Raw genomic sequence first — 22,052 nt, forward strand, 5'->3', positions numbered from 1 at the left:
CTAGTTGTTGAAAAAATGGTTCCAAATATGATCTAAAATTTGAAATAGCTCCTGAGTTCCTCCTGAAATTGCATTTTTCTTGTTTTGACAACTAAATATCTTGTCAAATGTAACAGTTACATAACTTTGACTAAATTTTAAGTCATTATTTTGCTTTGATTTTGTTAATACATGCCTTTCAAAAGTCATATTACAATTTAATTCTAAATCAGCATATATAACAGTTATGATTAATTGTTTGAGAAAAAACTGTGAGATGACACGTGGAGCCATGTGCTGACACTGGGGTTAGACTCGGGGTCGGTGCTCTTTGAGATTTATTTTCTATTTCTCCAATCTTTTCTGACTAGATTGAGTCACTTGAACAAATGCAGCCCTTTTGAGCACATACAGATAGATAGATAGATAGATTATTAAAAAAGTTTCTCTCCTTTATTCTCTACCTCTGATCTTTTATAATTTCCATTTATTCAATTCAAAAGAAAAACATTTCAGATATTGACAAACAACATTTCTGTGGTGTTTGTCACATTTATAAGCGGGGTTTAATCGGCTGTCTTTGGGATCATTTTAATGATTATATGAACAGTGTATTTTGAGCAAATATTTTAAATAAATACCAAAATTACTAAAAAAAAAAAGTTAGGCAGGAAAGGTAGCTTAAAAAAATCTTATTTAAAATGGAATAATTATTCAAAATAAGTTAAAAATACTGATGTTTTCTTTGATTTACTGAAATACATGAAGGCTTCACAGAACTGTATATAATAGAGCATTAAAGGCCTTTTTTTAACCACTTTTCATGCCTGACTTGTCCTCTGAAGCGTCTGGAATGACCCTTTATTTTCTCATGTTGGGGCTCAGAACAGGAACAAATGTTTTTAGGTTCAGAACATCTTCATCTTGATTTGTTCTGGTGGAAACTGAACACAGTTCCAGATAAATCTGGTGAATCTAAATCAGTTTGTTCTCATCGTCTACAGTAGATTTATGAAGCTGCGTCAAACACTGAAGAAGTTCACGAAACAGGAGAGTATTTATTACCAAAGAAATTATTGCTGACATACATTCTGTTGTACAACAAACATCTGTGTTATGAATCACAGGCTGCAGTAGTTTCCTAAAGTCACCACGAATATCATCACACATCTGTGAGTTTATTTCTAACAGCATTAAGCTCAAAGGAAATGTTTCTCACTAAGAAGGTTGAGGGAATATTAATCTGAGAAAGAAGGTTTGAAGTGAAGATACACAGACTGATCTGACTTTTCCCTGAAAGAGAAGAATAAAAGAGTTTCTTCTCCTCTGCCTCAGTCCTACATGAACACACAGACACATAATAATCTGATTAATCTCCAGTTCATTGTCTACAGGACTTTATACTGTGGCATTATCAGCTACTGTAGTTAGTACTGAAACTAGTTTTCTGTTAAAGTAGCAGTGCATTTAGCAAATAAAGGCTTATTGCATGTCTTCTACCTTACACCCCCAATTCCAAAAAAGTTGGGACACTGTGTAAAATATCAATTAAAAACAGAATGCAACGATTTGAGGATCTCATGAACCAATATTTCATTCACAATATAACATTTAAAAGATACCAAATGTTGAAAAAGATGTTTTCCTGTTTACTGATGTTTACTGTTTTACAGCAAAACGTCTCCAAAGAGTTGAGATAGGCCTTTAAAAGTCAGGGTGGGAAGAAGAAACAGCTGGAAGAACATGTGGAAACATGTGATTGTGTTAAGTGGGAACAGGTCAGTGACATGATTGAGTGTAAAGAGAGCACCTTAGAGATGCAGAGTCTCTCAGAAAGAAAGATGGGCAGAGGATAGGCAATCTGCGAAAAAATGTGTCCATGATTGAGAAGCAATTTCAGAATAATTTCTCTCAACATACAGTTGGGAAGATTTTGAATATTCTACCATCTGCATATCATAATATCATCAAAAGATTTAGAGAATCTGGAGACATCTCTGTGAACAGCTGAACATCAGTCCTGGATGTGTGTGACCTTCAGGCTCTCAGGCTCCACAGATGTGTCTCTGGAACTGGAGACCTGCACATCTGGAAAGGCTCCATCAATGCTGAAAGGTCTAAACAGGTTTTATATCCTGACACCCTCACCTGTCAGCAGGTAACCTGCTGGTTGGAGAAGCTTCCAGAACGCTGTTCCTGCAGATTCTGGTTTTTACTTTCGCTGCTGCAGCAGGTTCTACGTTTGCTTCTGTTTTCTCGATACATCAAGTTCATCAGAGAGGATTTCTTTGAACTGTTAATTAAAGTTTCAAATTAAATAAAAGATTCCAGATTCAAGTTTTTTTTTGCTGCAAACACAGTTTAGTATCAGAATAAAGTTTCAGGACCTTTGCTCTGATGTTTATATAAACCCTGCTAGAAGTTACATGTTATGCTTGTTTTTGCTGTTTTTGAGTTATTTGTTGAGCGTGAGATCACAAAATGCTTTGGAGCAGCAGGTCCAGAACAACTTTAACTGGCAGCAACACTTCAGGAGGTTCTTTTTGAAAGTCTGTGGGACGGTTCCAGAGATGCAGGATGTCTTCTCCCGCCTCTCACTCTGTTTGTCCGGACGTTTTCTGCTCGGTAACCAGCTTCCAGCTCATCAGCCCGGTCTGGGTCTCCTGCTGCTGGAGCTCTTTGGAAATAACTGAAGTCTGAACCACTTTCCTGCTGCTTTGTTCTGTTTCCTGTGACTGCGTGGTTTCAACCATCTCAGAGTTTGTTTTTGCTTTTATTCTAAGGTAGCTGAAGAGTTGGATTATTTAGTTCGTTTCTGCCAAATGAAGAGAAGCTGCCTGATTTCTGATCGGTTGTTGAGACGAATAACTGACTAATCTCAGACCAGCAGCTCGGTCACCGGACCTTCGCCGGACCTTCCCCGGACCTTCGCCGCCTCCTGACTAACCTGCAGCCACTTCCCACATCACTCATCTGTGTGTGTCATACAGACTTCATCTGCATTTCTTATCCATGTGCTTGTTAATGTTCTAAAGCTGGTTCCCTGGACTCTGGTTTTATCCCGCAGGAAAGCTAGATTTTCACCATGTGAGCGTGAGTCGCTCTTTGTGCTCATTGGGGCTCATTGGGGGCTCATTGAGGCTCATTGGAGCTCATTGGGGCTCATTGGGGCTCATTGGGGGCTCATTGGGGCTCATTGGGGGCTCATTGGTGCTCATTGGAGCTCATTGGGGCTCATTGGGGCTCATTGAGGCTCATTGGTGCTCATTGGAGCTCATTGGGGCTCATTGAGGCTCATTGGGGCTCATTGGGGGCTCATTGGGGGCTCATTGGGGGCTCATTGGGGCTCATTGGTGCTCATTGGGGCTCATTGGGGGCTCATTGAGGCTCATTGGGGGCACATTGGGGGCTCATTGAGGCTCATTGGGGGCTCATTGAGGGCTCATTGAGGCTCATTGGGGGCTCATTGGGGCTCATTGAGGCTCATTGGTGCTCATTGGACCTCATTGGGGCTCATTGGGGCTCATTGGGGCTCATTGGGGGCTCATTGGAGCTCATTGGGGCTCATTGGGGCTCATTGGGGGCTCATTGGGGCTCATTGGGGGCTCATTGGAGCTCATTGGGGTTCATCGGGGCTCTTACACAACTAACAAACATCCAGAACCGGCAGCAACAAAAGGCGCTGGGTGTCCTCACGTCTGCAGCCAGTTTGCTTCGATTCTACCAACAACACGTGAATAATCAGAAATAATCAGAACCTCTGGAGGCTGCGTGCAGTCCAGGACGGGGTTAGTGACAGTTTGTGAGGAGACTCATCGCTTTTCATCACTGTGTAAGAGCCCTTTTAATCAGCTGAGTGTAGGTGAAAGCCTCTAAAGCACATCTGGATGCTGGAAACACATTCCTGCCGAGCCTCTCTGATCCAGTTTACAATCTGTGGACAGAACCCTGAGTTTTCTGGGACGGCTTCAGACTGAAGAACCTCACAATCACGACACCAAACAGGCTTATAATGCAGCGCTTTGTTTCTATTTTCTTAGAAAGAGAAAGAGAAAGGAAGCTTTTCCTGAAGGCAACACAAACCACGGCCTTCCTTCCCTTTGTGACGGACCGATTCGCTCGTGATAAAGTGCAAAAAAGAAGCTACAAATTTGCATAATACAGGAAGTGGGATCTCATCTCATCGTCACGGTAACGGCAGAGGCACCAACACGTCCACGTAGCTGACGGGGAGGAGCCCCGACCGGCCGCCCACCGCGCCCTCGAACCAGTTGTCGTCCGCCTGACCCGTGAGGACGATGACGTCGCCCGCGCTGAAGCGCAGCTCGCCCTCGTGGTTCGGCAGGAAGGGAAACATCGCCCGACAGCACGGCTGATCCAGAACCAGCCGACCGTCAGCTGGGTGGGAGACACATTCAGAGAGAAAAAACGGATCCGTTTTATTAATAATAATAATAATAATAATAATAATACTAATAATTTATTTATATAGCACCTTTCATACACAAAATGTAGCTCAAAGTGCTTTACAAATAAGATCAATATACAAAGTAAATAACGTAAAATAACTACAAGAATAACAAAATAGAGCACAATAGAACATGTTACTCGGGGGGGGGGGGGGGGGGTAGAGTGAGGAGGAAATAGATATAAATGACAGAAAGTACTAAAAATAGAAAAATTAATTTACCAATAAAATAGAGAAACAAATGTAATATATAAATAGTAATAATAATAAATCAAATCAAATCAAATTTATTTATATAGCACATTTCATGTACAAACAGTTCAAAGTGCTTTACATAAAATAAAAGCTTTGCAGCAGGGAGTGGAAGAAGCATTAAAAATACATAAAAGAATATAAAGAGAAACAAATAAAATCATTTAAATGAATCTAAAATCAGGCAACAGTCTAGATAAGTTAAAAGATATCGTGCAGATTTCATGCATAGACACATGAGAACAGAAATGTTTTTAACCTGGATTTAAAAATGTCTCCATTTGGTGAAAGTTTAATCTCCACTGGCAGTTTGTTCCACTTGTTTGCAGCATAACAGCTAAATGCTGCTTCTCCATGTTTAGTCTGGACTCTGGACTGGACCAGCTGACCTGAGTCCTTGGATCTCAGAGCTCTGCTGGCTTTATATTCTCTGAACAGATCACAGATTGTAAACCATCAGCAGGCTTTTAAAATCTATTCTGTGCCTGACTGGAAGCCAGAGTAAAGATTTTAAAGCTGCTGTGATGTGTTCAGATCTCTTAGTCCGGGTTAAAACTCCAGCAGCAGCGTTCTGGAGGAGCTGCAGATGTTTAATGCTCTTTGTGGGAAGTCCAGTTAAAAGAGCGTTACAGTGATGGAGTCTGCTGGAGATGAATGCATGGATGAGTTTCTCCTGGAAACCTTTAATTCTGCTGATGTTTCTGAGATGGTAAAAAGCTGCCTTGGTGACAGCTTTGATGTGGCTGCTGAAAGTCAGATCTGAGTCTATCAACACTCCGAGGTTACCAACCTGGTCAGTGATTGTAATAATACTAATAATAGAATTTATAAAACTAGTAGAAGGCGAGGGTGTATAGATGTGTTTTTAGCTGCTTTTTAAAGTTTGTAATATCTGTTGACTGACGAATGTACACTGAGGGAGAGCTCCAGATTTTTGGTGCATAAAAACAGAAAGCAGCTTCACCCGTCTTTTTATATTTCATCCTAGGAACACTTAATGAAGTAGCACCTGATGATCTTAGAGCTCGATTTGGAACATATTCTGTTTTAATATTGTTGCTTTTGCATTGTTCTTGTGTTTTATGCCTTGTGTTTTGTGTTGTACAGCACTTTGTTTCAGCCACGGCTGTGTTAAAGGCTACATAAATAAAGATTTAAAAGTTTTAAACCCCAAAGGGTCTCTTCATCCTTTGTTTGATGCCTCGTCTCATGATTATTCCAGAATAATCTTTCACCAGAGGATATTAAATAACTTTTAAAGTAGATTAGTGTTTTAAAACGTTTAGTGATGGGAAACTTTGACCAATCACAGCAGGAGCTGAGCATCGATCATTTTCACTGAGGGTGCTGCGCTCAGGGCTGCGACAGTGGGCACAGCCAACTTTTCCTTTACAGAAACACACATTTACCAACTATAACGTCTCACATGGAGGAGCTGAAGCTGACAGCAACAACTCGTGGACAAAAAAGAAAAGACTGACGCTCTAATTACCTGAGAAAACTGCGTTTGAGGGCAGATCAACATCAGAATATCAGACATCTTTCCAGTGATTCTAAAGGAAGCCACGGGGACCTCAGACACTATTTTTTTACCCAAAAGATCTGAAGGATTCCCAGTCGTCGATGCTGGAAATGTTGAGCTTCAACACCCACGATTTCTTTGACAAATACTCCTCAACATGTATAAAAATTAACCTTAATTCCCTGCTGATGCCTGCTCATCCTGCCTGATGACGGCATCTTTCCTGACCCCCCCCCCAACCCTTTCATATACATCATGAACACTTTGGAATTCCTAAACCTCGATGGCCTGAAATGGACTTTGATTTATTGGAAAGAGTCAAAGTGAAAACGTGGGGGAAAAAACCCCTAACCCATTAAGGCCGGGAAAGCGTACACGTCTTTTTTCCTGTATGTAGAAAACATGGCTGTTATTCCACGTAATCTGCCCAAAACACTTGCAGACTGCTGTCACTAAGAAACCTGGCACAGCAGCCTAATGCTGATTTCAAACAGGCTTCCAGCAGCATTTGTTGAAGCATTAAAAACCTTGTTTAAGCGGTGACATTTTCTGATGTGCGTTGTCTAAGATATCGATGTGGAGTTCAAGAAGGTGCTGGTTAAGCTCATCCCAGCACTTCTGTCACCTGAAAATCTGGTGGAAAAAGAAATTGGAGGAGTAAAACTCACCTGCAGAGACCTGCTGCACTACTTCAAAGTGAGTTTACGTTGTATACTCGGTACACTGAGTCTGTAAGAATCACAGCTTTCTGCTACATCAGGGGTCGGCAGGCCGCAGCTTCCATCCTGATGCTGCAGCTCCGCGTGGCTTGGGAGAATAAATTTAAAAAGTATCCAATTGAAGTGTATTTTATTTGTGTTTTTTATTGTAGTTCTAAATTCGAAGATTATTGTGATCTTGAAATATTAAAATAAATTATATATATATATATCTATATATATATATATATAGATATATATATATATATTTTTTTTTTTGTCGCTCAAAATATGAGTCACACTCGCCGTATATGCCCGCTGAAACGCCGTTCATTTATCGAGACTTTCAACCCCAGGTAGGCCAAGTATGGAGAAATGTAAGAAAATAAAAGTATCTGAAGAAAACTGGTGCAAAACAACCCTTACAGGAAAAAAGACGTGTACGTATCTGTAAATGAAAACGTGTGTTTTTCTTACTGTAAGTGGAGACGGGACTGCCGGGTCGGGACCGTGATGCTGCCAACAGACGGAGGAAAGAAGGTGTTTAAAATCTTACACATGAAACAGATTTAAAATGAGACATTAAAATGAGAGTCAGCGGACCTGGAGCCAGCGGCGCCGCGCCCGCCGGCTGATGGTAAAGCCCAGCGCTGCTGCTGTGGTCACCTCTGACCCGGATCTTTTTGGATCTGAACCGTCGCTCCAGTTTGTTACTGGCAGCGGTCAGCCTGATGAACCAGAAGGTTTGGAGGGATTAAAGGGTATAAAAACAGACTTATTTAGAAGAAAAACACCTGCTCAATAAAGCACCGAACATTCCACCACAGCGTCATGCTTCTGAGGTCAGAGGGGGCTCACCTGGCCTGCAGGTTGCCATGGAGACCAAGCAGGATGCGATGGGCGTTGCGGTGAAAGTCGAGCAGCGCAGCGACCAGAGCTGCCAGGAAACTGATCCGATCCACCTGCAGCAGGAAACATCAGAGCGGATCGGTCGGACAGACGGTGACTTTCTTTTTTTCCCCAACATTATCTTTATTGAGTTTTCAAAATGTTTCCAAAACACACATATATTCAGAAATAAGAGCGCTCTCATATCCAAGGAGACATCAGGGGCAAAGTTATTATCCAACATTCAAATTGTCCTTCCTTATAAGTCAGATATTTATGAGATAATATAGAGCAACACTTAGTACAAGTATAAAACAAAAAACAAAAAGAAAAGAAACAACAACAACAACCAGAACAGTAAATGTTTCTCTATCTTGTCCAGAATAAGCCCATATTATTTTGCTATTGTACCTATATGGTTGAAAAATACAGATTCAGATGTACAATCCATACAGAATAAATAAAAAAATCAAATATCAAAAGAAAATCAATCACAGAAAGGACTACCAACAACTACGCCTCTTCGTCTTCGTTACCCACATTACTTAAATCTACACTCTCCATATATTCCATAAAAGGACCCCAAATGTTTTGAAATAGTGATATTTTCCCTTTTATAACGGTGACTTTCTAACGTCCCCGCAGCATCACGATCAGCCCCGTTAACTCTTACACAGAATGTGATAAACGGGCGGCACAGGGAGAACAGTTCCTGTTTAACTTCATGTATTTCTGTCCTGCACTCCACCCACCAGGGGACGTTGGATCTTTTGACTCCACATGAATTAAGCTGCTAAGTAACAGCACCCCAGATCTGTTTCATACCAAAAAGCATCTCCCAGAAACACGGACAGTAACCGTAGACGGTGTGTTTTAACCCATGAAATGCTGATTTTCCAGATGAAGAAAGTGTGGAGTCCCTCCGTGATGTAAATGTAAATGTACTTTATTTCTACAGCCCTTTACAGACAATCCTTACGGTGTACCAAAGTACTTTACGGCAGGTAATAAATAAAGAGAAGAAGAAGTAAAAACAAATAAAAACAATAAAAGAACAGTGAAAGGAATAAATACATGTCGCTAGGTGCCTGTACGCATTGATATGAAGGGAGAGAAAATAGGGCCAAGAGATTGTGAGGTCTGACTTTTTCCTGGAGAACCATTTTGTGATGCAAATGTATTACTCTGTTGAACGCATATTGTTCTGAGAAGCAAAACGCTTTGTTTTTTAAACCCCAGCCAACTAGCCGGACTACCTTCATCAACACCAAAACGAGGCTGGAACTCTGCTCACAGGACGCAGCAGGGGGTAAGAAGATGTTCATAAATGATGCTGCTGATATGGGATGTTATACAGCTTCATGTCAAAAGAGGCAAACTGTCCCTTTAATATCAGCACTACAGTTAAACAAAGAACATTTTTACTATTTGGCTTCAATGGTAGATAAATGTGTAAGTCGTTTGCATAGCAGTGGAAAGAAAGGTTGTGCCTGGCTATAATTATTATTAAACCAGTGGTAGCAGGTACAATGAGAAGAGGATCGGGCCAAGAACAGATCCTTGAGGGACTCCAGAGGAGAGAGGAGCACTGGAGGAGGACAGGTTGTGCCCGGCTGATGCCTTCTCTGTGTTTGAGTTGCTTTAAACTCACGTCGTTCAGCAGCAGGACGAACATGCTCTTCTCCGCCAGCTCTTTGGACGACATGAACTTGTCCCAGGTGTGCCGCATCTCCTCCGCCGGGACTTTCCCACTTCGTCTCCTCTTATAGTCGAAATCCAGCCGACGACCGCTCACTTTCTTCAGCTGGAACTAAGGAGACACACAAAGTCAGAGGATCAGAAACGGCCTCACAGCTTGTAACAAAGAGAACGCTTCAACAGAACAAATAAGAACCTCATGGTGACGTGAGATCAGAGGGAACAGAAATGTCTGCGTATAATTCAGGTGAAACGAGTCCCTGATGAGACGCTCCACACTGGAAAAAATCTAAATCTCACCAAGTATATTTTTCTCATTGAGTATCTCATTACACTTAATATAAGACACAACTGCCTAACAAGCACCATTTCAGCCAGATATAGGGACTTGTTTTAATACAATACATCTGGAATATCTTGTTAAATGAAAAAGTCTTGAAAACAAATTGTTTTGAGTCAGATTTCACATGAAACAAGCTTTTTTTTTTCATTTGAAGAGGTTTTTAAGCTAATTTCAAGATCACTTTTATCTCAAAAGTCCTAAATATCACATCTTATTTCAAGAAATCTGTACAAGCCGATTTTCACTAGTTCCATTGGCAGATTTATTTGCTTATTTCAAGCAAAAACGTCTTTTATTTGTTGTTTTTTTTACTTAATTTTGGAGGGGCATTTTTTCCAGTGTAGTCAGGAACAGAGCAGCAAACGGTCCAAACTGATGAATGCTGACCCACCTTGATCTCCTTCAGCTCCGTGTTATGGAGGTCCTGCAGGGGGTCGATGAAGGTGCGTTTAACGTTGACGTCCAGAGCGTCCCGGGCCTGCCCGACCTGCTGCAGAGCTCCGCCCACAGCAGCCAGAGCGCCACCTGGAGGCAGGACGAAGAAAAGAGGAAAGTTCTACCTGCTGCCAACATGCTGCCAGCTGTTCAAAGAAAGCAGAAATAACTGTTCCCTTTTTTCATAAAAGACCAAGAGGCTCCTCTTTGGATTAAAGATAAATTAGTTTCAATATTTATGCCACAAAATTTCCTCCACAAGGACAACAAAACTTCTCAACGACTCTTTGGGAACTAGATAGATAGATAGATAGATAGATAGATAGATAGATAGATAGATTCTTTATTAATCCCAATTTGGGAAATTATTGTGTTGGAGCAGCGTACAGTATAAAAGATATGTAAACAATTAAAGTAAAAACAAGCAAATAGAATAGAATAAAAATAAACAATAAACATCAGCTATATACAAATCTACAGTATGAAGAGTAGGGTAAATAATAATAATAATAATAATAATAATAAACATCAGTAAAATAAATAACAACAGATTTGTACATTTAACAATAAAGGTAAAAATAAATTTAAATGAGCAGACTGAACCAATAAGAAATATGGGGTATATGGATATGGTTTACAATGCTGACTGTAAACCTTGTTATTGTAATTTATATTCAGAGACCACATTATACTTAAAGTTAAATCTCTCCAGGCCTGAAAAATGAACCCTGAAATTAGGAAGAAGAGAATTCAGGCGAGATGGAGGAGAAACAAACATGGTGGATCTTTGCCCAGCTGGAGGTCACTGATGGCAAAGATCTCCAGTTTCCCCCCCAACAGATAATCCATCCTACAGACACAGATGCAGTTTGCTGTTGGACGGCAGGTGGACAGCGTTTGAGATGGCTGCCATCTCCAACTTGACCACTAGATGTCAGTAATTGTTCCACACAGTTGATTTAAAAGTGATTTTCAGACGTTTATCCAGCAGGTCGGACATCAGAGGTAATCACGCTGAAACTCACATCCATTTCATTTCCAGAGTTTCTGATCCGACTGAGATTCTTACATTTCTTGCACTTAATTAAGATCCTGCAGATTTGAAACAAATTCTGACCCAAATGCTCCGATCGCATTAGTCTGTTTTATATGATCCCTACATAACGAGACTGATCTGTTACAGTTAAAAGATGATGACACCATGGCTGTGTTCGAAACCGCATACTTCTCCTACTACTCCTACTACTCATACTAACTTTAACTTTTTTTAAGTTCCCGGATGCATACTAGATTCTCTGAAATGTTGGGTATGCATCATGAGGTTACTACTCATACTCAAACTACCCAAGATGCAACGTAACGTGACGTCGCCGATCGTCATTTCCTGTCAAAACGGCAGTTTCAAGCTAGCTACAACGAGGGTAGGTTCACTTCCTGTTTTCAAAACAAAAGCACCAATTGTATGGTAATGGCTTTCCCTATGATAAAAGGCAACGGGTATTTTATTTTGTGAAAATAACCGGAAGTGCGTTAGCTCACAGCGGCTAGCTTTAGTAGCGCCGAATTCGTGGGAACAAAATTGTAAACAGCCGGTATTTTGTCAGGTTTTCAACACGTTGGGGATCTAAACGACTACTTTCTCACCTGAAAATGTTTCAAATGTTGCTAAAGTTTACAGAGTTTAGAGCTTAAGGGAAATCAGCTTCAGGCCGGCTGATTTCGGCTCGGGCAGGAGCCAAATGCATTGTGGGTAAACGCTCTGCATACTGTCTGATCGATGAGTATGCTGTTTGCAAGTATGTAGTATGGAAGTATGCAGTATGCAGTATGTAGTATGCAGTATGTAGTATGCAGTATGTAGTATGTAGTATGTAGTATGCAGTATGTAGTATGCAGTATGCAGTATGTAGTATGCAGTATGCAGTATGTAGTATGCAGTATGCAGTATGTAGTATGCAGTATGTAGTATGCAGTATGCAGTATGTAGTATGCAGTATGTAGTATGCAGTATGCAGTATGTAGTATGCAGTATGTAGTATGCAGTATGCAGTATGTAGTATGTAGTATGCAGTATGTAGTATGCAGTATGCAGTATGTAGTATGGAAGTATGCAGTATGCAGTATGCAGTATGTAGTATGCAGTATGCAGTATGCAGTATGCAGTATGTAGTATGCAGTATGCAGTATGTAGTATGCAGTATGTAGTATGCAGTATGTAGTATGCAGTATGTAGTATGCAGTATGTAGTATGTAGTATGCAGTATGTAGTATGTAGTATGCAGTATGCAGTATGTAGTATGTAGTATGCAGTATGCAGTATGTAGTATGTAGTATGTAGTATGCAGTATGCAGTATGCAGTATGTAGTATGTAGTATGCAGTATGCAGTATGTAGTATGTAGTATGTAGTATGCAGTATGCAGTATGCAGTATGCAGTATGTAGTATGCAGTATGTAGTATGCAGTATGTAGTATGTAGTATGCAGTATGTAGTATGTAGTATGCAGTATGCAGTATGTAGTATGCAGTATGTAGTATGCAGTATGTAGTATGCAGTATGCAGTATGTAGTATGCAGTATGTAGTATGCAGTATGTAGTATGTAGTATGCAGTATGTAGTATGTAGTATGTAGTATGCAGTATGCAGTATGTAGTATGCAGTATGTAGTATGCAGTATGTAGTATGTAGTATGCAGTATGTAGTATGTAGTATGCAGTATGCAGTATGTAGTATGCAGTATGTAGTATGTAGTATGCAGTATGCAGTATGTAGTATGCAGTATGTAGTAGGCGGTTTCGAACACAGCCCATCTCTTATCTACAAAACTTTTTCTTCCAACATCGTACCGAATTCAGAGGCAGCTCCGAGCTCCTGGCCGTACAGCAGCATGCAGTCTCCCAGCATGCCCTCTGTCTGCGGGTACCCCGTCGCCCTCGCCTGGCCTCGTATCCTGGACATGGTGTTGAGCATGCTGAGTTTAGCTCTGTACGCTGCAGAGAAAGACACGTTCAGTCTCCATGAGCACATCAGTTAGCTGCTTCTGTGACGGTTTACATTGAATCTTCTCTTTATTTTTTCCACATTTTCAGGATGCACATGAACAGAAAAGTTAAATCCCAAACCCTGTTCTGAACCCTTAGCCCTAAAACTAGGTTTTTAAGTCTTGCAGGTAGTTGTTGTGGCGATTGTTTGTCAAACCAAACATCCTATAAGTTGAAACAAGCCACTACACTGGAAAAAATCTAAATCTTACCAAGTATATTTGTCTCATTGAGTATCTCATTACACTTAATAATCAGACACAACTGTCTAACAAGCACCATTTCAGCCAGATATAGGGACTTGTTTTAATACATCTGGAATATCTTGTTAAATGAAAAAGTCTTAAAAACATCTTGTTTTGAGTCATATTTCACATGAAACAAGCTTTTTTTTTTCATTTGAAGAGGTTTTTAAGCTAATTTCAAGATCACTTTTAACTCAAAAGTCCCAAATATCACATCTTATTTCAAGAAATCTGGACAAGCTGATTTTCACTAGTTCCATTGGCAGATTTTTTTGGTTATTTCAAGCAAAAACGTCTTTTATTTGTTGTTTTTTTACTTATTTTTGGAGGGGCATTTTTTCCAGTGTACTGAACTGGGGTTGGGTTTCGTACGCAGACAAAAGAAGTCCAATGTCCAACACCTGAAGATTGCGTTTGACGGTTTATTTTTCCAGCTGGCAAGAAAATAATACAGATCAAACTTTTCTTTGTCCTCTGCTGCTTCTCCTGCTCTGATAAAAAAACCACAGGCCCCACCCCGATCCATACTGGTCCTATACCAGTCCCTATACTTAAAGGAAATGGACCCACAGTCCTTCCTGTCTAACTTAAAACAAAGAAACAGAAAACAAACAATTATTCACCTACAAATAAACTCAGTAAATAACCCCCCAAAATATAAAGTAACCCAAGAATAAATTTGAACAAAATTCAAAGTAATGAAGATAAGGAATAAATAGCTCCAACAGGCAGGTGGTTCGCCATGATCACTAGGGATGGGAATTGATAAGATTTTTAAGATTCCAATTCCATTTTCGATTCTCCTTAAAGGTGGGGTCTGAGATCTTGGAAAAACGGTTCCTGCAAGCTATATTTTTGAAAATACACAACCTTGCCTCTCCCTTCAGCCCACCCCTCGAAACTACGCCTTCAAAACACATGAACGAGTCTGTGAACGCGCAGGGGGAGGGGGGAGGGGGGCTGACGGTTGATTGCCGTGTCAGAATCCAATAGAAGTGACTCTCATCATTACTTCTATTGGTCAGACATTTCCTCTTGCTACACCCTCTACAATGGTCTAAAAGATTTCGTTTTTTTTCCCAAACATTCTATTTTAGTGGGTGCAATGGGGTCGTGAGCAGGTTTTCAGACAATATGATAAAAAATGCTCCAGAAAACATCTCGTACCCCACCTTTAACGATTCGGTTCTTTGTCGGTTCCCTTATCGATTCTCATTTGGAGAAAAAGGACAACAAACCGGTCGATTAGCATCAACTTTGTTTAGTTTAGAAGTAACACGAGTCATGACCTCACAAACCCAACAACGGTGAGGTCCACATTGGTCTATCCTGGCCTGGGTAATTGAACTCTTCCTGCTCTGGTGAAAGGAGAAGCTGGAGGTAGAGGTGAACTGGGGGTAGTACCACCAGCCTCTGGCTCTGAGCCAGTCAGGCTCTGTCTCTCATGATTTCATCTAAATGTAATGCCTGAGAAGGCCTTCATTTAACCTTAACCGTTACTAACAGCAGCTTTTACAATCAGGCAAATGCTGCTAACATGATAGGCAGTGTTTGTTAGTTAGTTAGCTGCAGTGTTAGCCGAGGACATGCTAACGTTGCTAACGTTGCTGGGTTCAGATTCACCAACGTTAATCATTCATTCATAGTTATTGCATGTTGGTAGTATTTCCTCCCTTTGGTGAAATATTCACTTTGCAAGTTGCCCTGTTGTCGTCTTTTTTAGGGATGTGTAACCAAAGTTTCGAGCGTTTGTACCGCTTGGGCGCCATGTTTACTGTTGGCTGCTGGCTGCGCTGGACTCGCCACGCAACGCTGCGTGGTGACGTCATTCGCGCCCACTGGAATCGATAAGGGAATCGTTTGCAAAATCGCCAAAAAGATTCCAAGGAATTGAAACACTGGGAACCGGTTCTCGATTCCCATCCCTGATGATCACCTTACCCCTGCAGAACAGAGGGGTAACTAAATGTAGAAAAAGTACCCAAACAAAGGGGCAAACAGGCAGGAGGCACGATGAAGGCAAACTTAGTAACTCTGATAACTTATTGAGTTGATCTTCAGGCCCTGAGAGCTACCTGAGGGCCTGAAGATCCCCGACTTCCAGCTGTGTCCCTGTTCACAGAGACGTCTCCAGAATGATTTCTGGATTATAGATGATGGATCATTCAAAGCCTAAGGAACATTTATCTGAACGTGTTTCACAATTTACAGACACAGTTTTCTGCAGATTTGTTGAATGAGTGGAGCTGAGGATAAGAGGAGAGGGAAGAAGACTAACTGATAAACCGGATAAAGACAAAAACATGAGAGAAAACTGAAGAATCCTGATAACCAATAACTCAAGAAGTCAAACAAACTGAGCTCAAACAAAACGACCAACCGAGGAGCTAAAAACAAAAAGACTCTATAATCTATATATACAATAATTTATATATATATAATCTATAATCTACACTTTAGATACACAAACAGCTGAATCCTAAAAACAACAAACGACTAAATAACAGGCAAGGAAACTAAAGCAAAGTCCAGAAAAATCCACAAACAAAAACAGGTGTGGTGCAAGGAAGCCAAGGAAGCCAAGGAAGCCAAGGAAGCCAAGGAAGCCAAGGACGCCAAGGACGCCAAGGAAGCCAAGGACGCCAAGGAAGCCAAGGACGCCAAGGAAGCCAAGGACGCCAAGGAAGCCAAGGAAGCCAAGGAAGCCAAGGATGCCAAGGAAGCCAAGGAAGCCAAGGACGCCAAGGAAGCCAAGGAAGCCAAGGAAGCCAAGGAAGCCAAGGACGCCAAGGAAGCCAAGGAAGCCAAGGACGCCAAGGAACTCAAGGATGCCAAGGAAGCCAAGGAAGCCAAGGACGCCAAGGAAGCCAAGGAAGCCAAGGACGCCAAGGAAGCCAAGGAAGCCAAGGAAGCCAAGGAAGCCAAGGACGCCAAGGAAGCCAAGGAAGCCAAGGACGCCAAGGAAGCCAAGGACGCCAAGGACGCCAAGGACGCCAAGGAAGCCAAGGAAGCCAAGGAAGCCAAGGACGCCATGGACGCCAAGGAAGCCAAGGACGCCAAGGAAGCTAAGGAAGCCAAGGAAGCCAAGGAAGCCAAGGAAGCCAAGGACGCCAAGGAAGCCAAGGAAGCTAAGGAAGCCAAGGAAGCCAAGGAAGCCAAGAAAGCCAAGAAAGCCAAGGAAGCCAAGAAAGCCAAGGACGCCAAGGAAGCCAAGGAAGCCAAGGACGCCAAGGAAGCCAAGGAAGCCAAGGAAGCCAAGGAAGCCAAGGATGCCAAGGAAGCCAAGGAAGCCAAAGAAGCCAAGGACGCCAAAGAAGCCAAGGACGCCAAGGAAGCCAAGGAAGCCAAGGAAGCCAAGGAAGCCAAGGACGCCAAGGAAGCCAAAGAAGCCAAAGAAGCCAAGGACGCCAAGGAAGCCAAAGAAGCCAAGGATGCCAAGGAAGCCAAGGAAGCCAAGGAAGCCAAGGACGCCAAGGAAGCCAAAGAAGCCAAGGACGCCAAGGAAGCCAAGGAAGCCAAAGAAGCCAAGGATGCCAAGGAAGCCAAGGAAGCCAAGGAAGCCAAAGAAGCCAAGGACGCCAAGGAAGCCAAGGAAGCCAAGGAAGCCAAGGAAGCCAAGGACGCCAAGGAAGCCAAGGAAGCCAAGGAAGCTAAGGAAGCCAAGGAAGCTAAGGAAGCCAAGGACGCCAAGGAAGCCAAGAAAGCCAAGGACGCCAAGGAAGCCAAGGACGCCAAGGAAGCCAAGGACGCCAAGGAAGTCAAGGAAGCCAAGGAAGCCAAGGAAGCTAAGAAAGCTAAGGAAGCCAAGGAAGCTAAGAAAGCTAAGGAAGCCAAGGAAGCCAAGGAAGCCAAGAAAGCCAAGGACGCCAAGGAAGCCAAGGAAGCCAAGGACGCCAAGGAAGCCAAGGACGCCAAGAAAGCTAAGGAAGCCAAGGAAGCCAAGGAAGCCAAGGAAGCCAAGGAAGCTAAGAAAGCTAAGGAAGCCAAGGAAGCTAAGGAAGCTAAGAAAGCCAAGGAAGCCAAAGAAGCTAAGAAAGCCAAGGACGCCAAGGAAGCCAAGGAAGCCAAGGAAGCCAAGGAAGCTAAGAAAGCCAAGGAAGCCAAAGAAGCTAAGAAAGCCAAGGAAGCCAAGGAAGCCAAGGACGCCAAGGAAGCTAAGGAAGCTAAGAAAGCCAAGGAAGCCAAAGAAGCTAAGAAAGCCAAGGAAGCCAAGGAAGCCAAGGAAGCCAAGGAAGCTATGAAAGCCAAGGAAGCCAAAGAAGCTAAGAAAGCCAAGGAAGCCAAGGAAGCCAAGGACGCCAAGGAAGCTAAGGAAGCTAAGAAAGCCAAGGAAGCCAAAGAAGCTAAGAAAGCCAAGGACGCCAAGGAAGCCAAGGAAGCCAAGGAAGCTAAGAAAGCCAAGGAAGCCAAAGAAGCTAAGAAAGCCAAGGAAGCCAAAGAAGCTAAGAAAGCCAAGGAAGCCAAGGAAGCCAAGGAAGCTAAGAAAGCCAAGGACGCCAAGGAAGCCAAGGACGCCAAGGAAGCCAAGGAAGCCAAGGAAGCCAAGGACACCAAGGAAGCCAAGGACGCCAAGGACGCCAAGGAAGCCAAGGACGCCAAGGAAGCCAAGGACACCAAGGAAGCCAAGGACACCAAGGAAGCCAAGGAAGCCAAGGAAGCCAAGGACGCCAAGGACGCCAAGGAAGCCAAGGAAGCCAAGGAAGCCAAAGAAGCCAAGGATGCCAAGGAAGCCAAGGAAGCCAAGGAAGCCAAGGACGCCAAGGAAGCCAAGGAAGCCAAGGAAGCCAAAGAAGCCAAGGACGCCAAGGAAGCCAAGGAAGCCAAGGAAGCCAAGGAAGCTAAGGAAGCGAAGGAAGCCAAGGAAGCCAAGGACGCCAAGGAAGCCAAGGACGCCAAGGAAGCCAAGGACGCCAAGGAAGCCAAGGAAGCCAAGGACGCCAAGGAAGCCAAGGACGCCAAGGAAGCCAAGGAAGCCAAAGAAGCCAAGGACGCCAAGGAAGCCAAGGACGCCAAGGAAGCCAAGGACGCCAAGGAAGCCAAGGACGCCAAGGACGCCAAGGAAGCCAAGGACGCCAAGGAAGCCAAGGATGCCAAGGAAGCCAAGGAAGCTAAGGAAGCTAAGAAAGCCAAGGAAGCTAAGAAAGCTAAGGAAGCTAAGAAAGCCAAGGAAGCCAAGGAAGCCAAGGAAGCCAAGGAAGCCAAGGAAGCCAAGGAAGCCAAAGAAGCTAAGAAAGCTAAGAAAGCTAAGAAAGCCAAGGAAGCCAAGGAAGCCAAGGAAGCTAAGGAAGCTAAGGAAGCTAAGGAAGCTAAGCTAAGCTAACTGCAGAAACAGCATAAAGCTGATCCCCCGGCTCGGTGGTACCTGGGTTGGGCTGGAGGAACTCGGTGGTTTTGGACACCAGCTCAGCCAGCAGAGCCTGGATCACTGCGACACTCTGACGGACAAACGGAGAAAGAAAGCAGCTTCAGCTCTCATTTCATGAAGGCCTCAAGCTCTCATGTTGTGTTGGAAGTTTTACCTTTTCCATCTTCAGGAAGTCTTCGTCCAGCTTGGTCCCCTCAGCTCCCATCAGCCTCTCATTCAGCAGCTGCAGCAGAGGCCAGATGTTACCAGAAAGTCTCATTTCAGGTGCATTTACCCTCCAGATGTTACCAGAAAGTCTCATTTCAGGTGCATTTACCCCCAGATGTTACCAAAAAGTCTCATTTCAGGTGCATTTACCCTCCAGATGTTACCAAAAAGCCTCATTTCAGGTGCATTTACCCTCCAGATGTTACCAGAAAGTCTCATTTCAGGTGCATTTACCCCCAGATGTTACCAAAAAGTCTCATTTCAGGTGCATTTACCCCCAGATGTTACCAAAAAGTCTCATTTCAGGTGCATTTACCCTCCAGATGTTACCAAAAAGTCTCATTTCAGGTGCATTTACCCTCCAGATGTTACCAGAAAGTCTCATTTCAGGTGCATTTACCCCCAGATGTTACCAAAAAGCCTCATTTCAGGTGCATTTACCCTCCAGATGTTACCAAAAAGTCTCATTTCAGGTGCATTTACCCTCCAGATGTTACCAAAAAGCCTCATTTCAGGTGCATTTACCCTCCAGATGTTACCAAAAAGCCTCATTTCAGGTGCATTTACCCCCAGATGTTACCAAAAAGCCTCATTTCAGGTGCATTTACCCTCCAGATGTTACCAAAAAGTCTCATTTCAGGTGCATTTACCCCCAGATGTTACCAAAAAGCCTCATTTCAGGTGCATTTACCCTCCAGATGTTACCAAAAAGTCTCATTTCAGGTGCATTTACCCTCCAGATGTTACCAAAAAGCCTCATTTCAGGTGCATTTACCCTCCAGATGTTACCAAAAAGCCTCATTTCAGGTGCATTTACCCCCAGATGTTACCAAAAAGCCTCATTTCAGGTGCATTTACCCCCAGATGTTACCAAAAAGCCTCATTTCAGGTGCATTTACCCTCCAGATGTTACCAAAAAGTCTCATTTCAGGTGCATTTACCCTCCAGATGTTACCAAAAAGCCTCATTTCAGGTGCATTTACCCTCCAGATGTTACCAAAAAGCCTCATTTCAGGTGCATTTACCCCCAGATGTTACCAAAAAGCCTCATTTCAGGTGCATTTACCCTCCAGATGTTACCAAAAAGTCTCATTTCAGGTGCATTTACCCCCAGATGTTACCAAAAAGCCTCATTTCAGGTGCATTTACCCTCCAGATGTTACCAAAAAGTCTCATTTCAGGTGCATTTACCCTCCAGATGTTACCAAAAAGCCTCATTTCAGGTGCATTTACCCTCCAGATGTTACCAAAAAGCCTCATTTCAGGTGCATTTACCCCCAGATGTTACCAAAAAGCCTCATTTCAGGTGCATTTACCCTCCAGATGTTACCAAAAAGCCTCATTTCAGGTGCATTTACCCTCCAGATGTTACCAAAAAGTCTCATTTCAGGTGCATTTACCCACCAGATGTTACCAAAAAGCCTCATTTTCAATACATCTGTGATGTGTTCAGAGAATATAAACCCAGCAGAGCTCTTAGATCCAAGGACTCAGGTCAGCTGGTCCAGTCCAGAGTCCAGACTAAACATGGAGAAGCAGCATTTAGCTGTTATGCTGCAAACAAGTGGAACAAACTGCCAGTGGAGATTAAACTTTCACCAAATGGAGACATTTTTAAATCCAGGTTAAAAACATTTCTGTTCTCATGTGTCTATGCATGAAATCTGCACGCTATCTTTGAACTTATCTGGACTGTTGCTGGTTTTAATCATTTCAATAATTTAATTTATTTCACTTTATTCTTTTATGTATTTTAATGCTTCTTCCACTCCCTGCTGCCATGCTTTTATTTTATATAAAGCACTTTGAATTGTTTTGTACATGAAATGTGCTATATAAATAAATTTGATTTCATTTGAAGAAGGAAATAAGCTAAACAACTCCAAAGTGTACTTCAGTGAACAAAGAGTGATGTTTTATTCCACTGCTGGGATGGATTACTGCTCCCCTGGTTGTAAGGAGCATCTTTATACTGTGGTATTATTATTATTATTATTATTATTATTATTGTTCAGGCTAAGTATCTGCAGCCTGTATGTAGCTCTGCTCAGGTGAGCTTTAGGCTGCAGAATAAATGCATGGCTGCATCAGGTTCTGACAGCAGGGACACACAGACTGTATTCAGCACAGATCTCAGCATCCAGAGAAATAAAATCCCCACAAACATCCACAGGATGAAACAAACAGTCCGGACCAGGAGTGATGCTGCAGGCCTCGTGTCGCAGTAAAGCCTCACAGCACGCGCTGATAGCAGCACGCGCTCATCCTGTTACCCCCCCGCATATCAGTTATATATTATTATTATATTATATCATATCAGACCCATCCCTGCAGAATTGAAGCACCAGGCCGGCCCGGCTCGGCTCGGCCCGCTTACCTGGCTGGCTTTGTGGAGCTGCTTCTTCATCCCGGACACCGACATCTTTACCGGGATCAGCGGAGCTGCCGCCGGCTGCAGGCACTCTGCATCCCGTCTGAGGTGCTCCGTCCCCCGCAGGGAGTCTGTGCAGCGGCCCACCGGAACCGGGACCGGAAACAGGACCGGGAGGGACCGGAACCAGGACCGGAACCGGGACCTGCACCGGGACCGGAACCGGGACCGGAACCAGCTCCACGTTGTGTTGTCTCTTATGATGACTAACTTACTAACTTAAATACAATTTATTGTCATTTTACTGAGGATTAAGCTTATTATGATAAAAAGGATTCTGATTGTTCTGTGTTCAAACACACGCAGCTTGTTCGTTTGGCCACTAGATGGCGCCAAAATCACGCAAACTTTACGGCTTCAGCGTGACAAAAACAAAACAAACGAAACATCTCATTTCAAAATGTGGACACGAGATTAGAGACTCTGAATTCAACAGATGGCGCCTAAACTCTGTTATAATTCAGAGACAAGTGTGGGTTG

General features: G+C 42.9%; 1 protein-coding gene across 2 annotated transcripts; it reads right to left on the bottom strand.

Annotated features, from left to right (window-relative positions):
* Positions 1-1,017: 1,017 nt before the first annotated feature.
* On the bottom strand, positions 1,018-21,751 carry LOC142384513 (endophilin-A3-like). 2 transcript variants are annotated; one of them, XM_075470790.1, is made up of 10 exons: positions 21,519-21,751; positions 19,089-19,157; positions 18,932-19,004; positions 13,130-13,273; positions 10,240-10,373; positions 9,459-9,617; positions 7,778-7,881; positions 7,523-7,647; positions 7,397-7,435; positions 1,018-4,377 (listed from the first exon to the last, which is right to left on the bottom strand). In XM_075470790.1, the coding sequence occupies exons 1-10, from the start codon at positions 21,561-21,563 to the stop codon at positions 4,166-4,168; spliced, it is 1,104 nt and encodes a 367-aa protein (XP_075326905.1). In that variant the 5' UTR covers positions 21,564-21,751; the 3' UTR covers positions 1,018-4,165. The 2 variants fall into 2 exon arrangements, with proteins under 2 accessions (XP_075326905.1, XP_075326906.1); XM_075470791.1 differs by lacking the exons at positions 18,932-19,004; positions 19,089-19,157.
* Between the last annotated feature and the right edge of the window lie 301 nt (positions 21,752-22,052).

The sequence above is a fragment of the Odontesthes bonariensis genome, chromosome 7, assembly GCF_027942865.1.
Source record: "Odontesthes bonariensis isolate fOdoBon6 chromosome 7, fOdoBon6.hap1, whole genome shotgun sequence".
In the NCBI taxonomy this organism is placed as follows: domain Eukaryota; kingdom Metazoa; phylum Chordata; class Actinopteri; order Atheriniformes; family Atherinopsidae; genus Odontesthes; species Odontesthes bonariensis.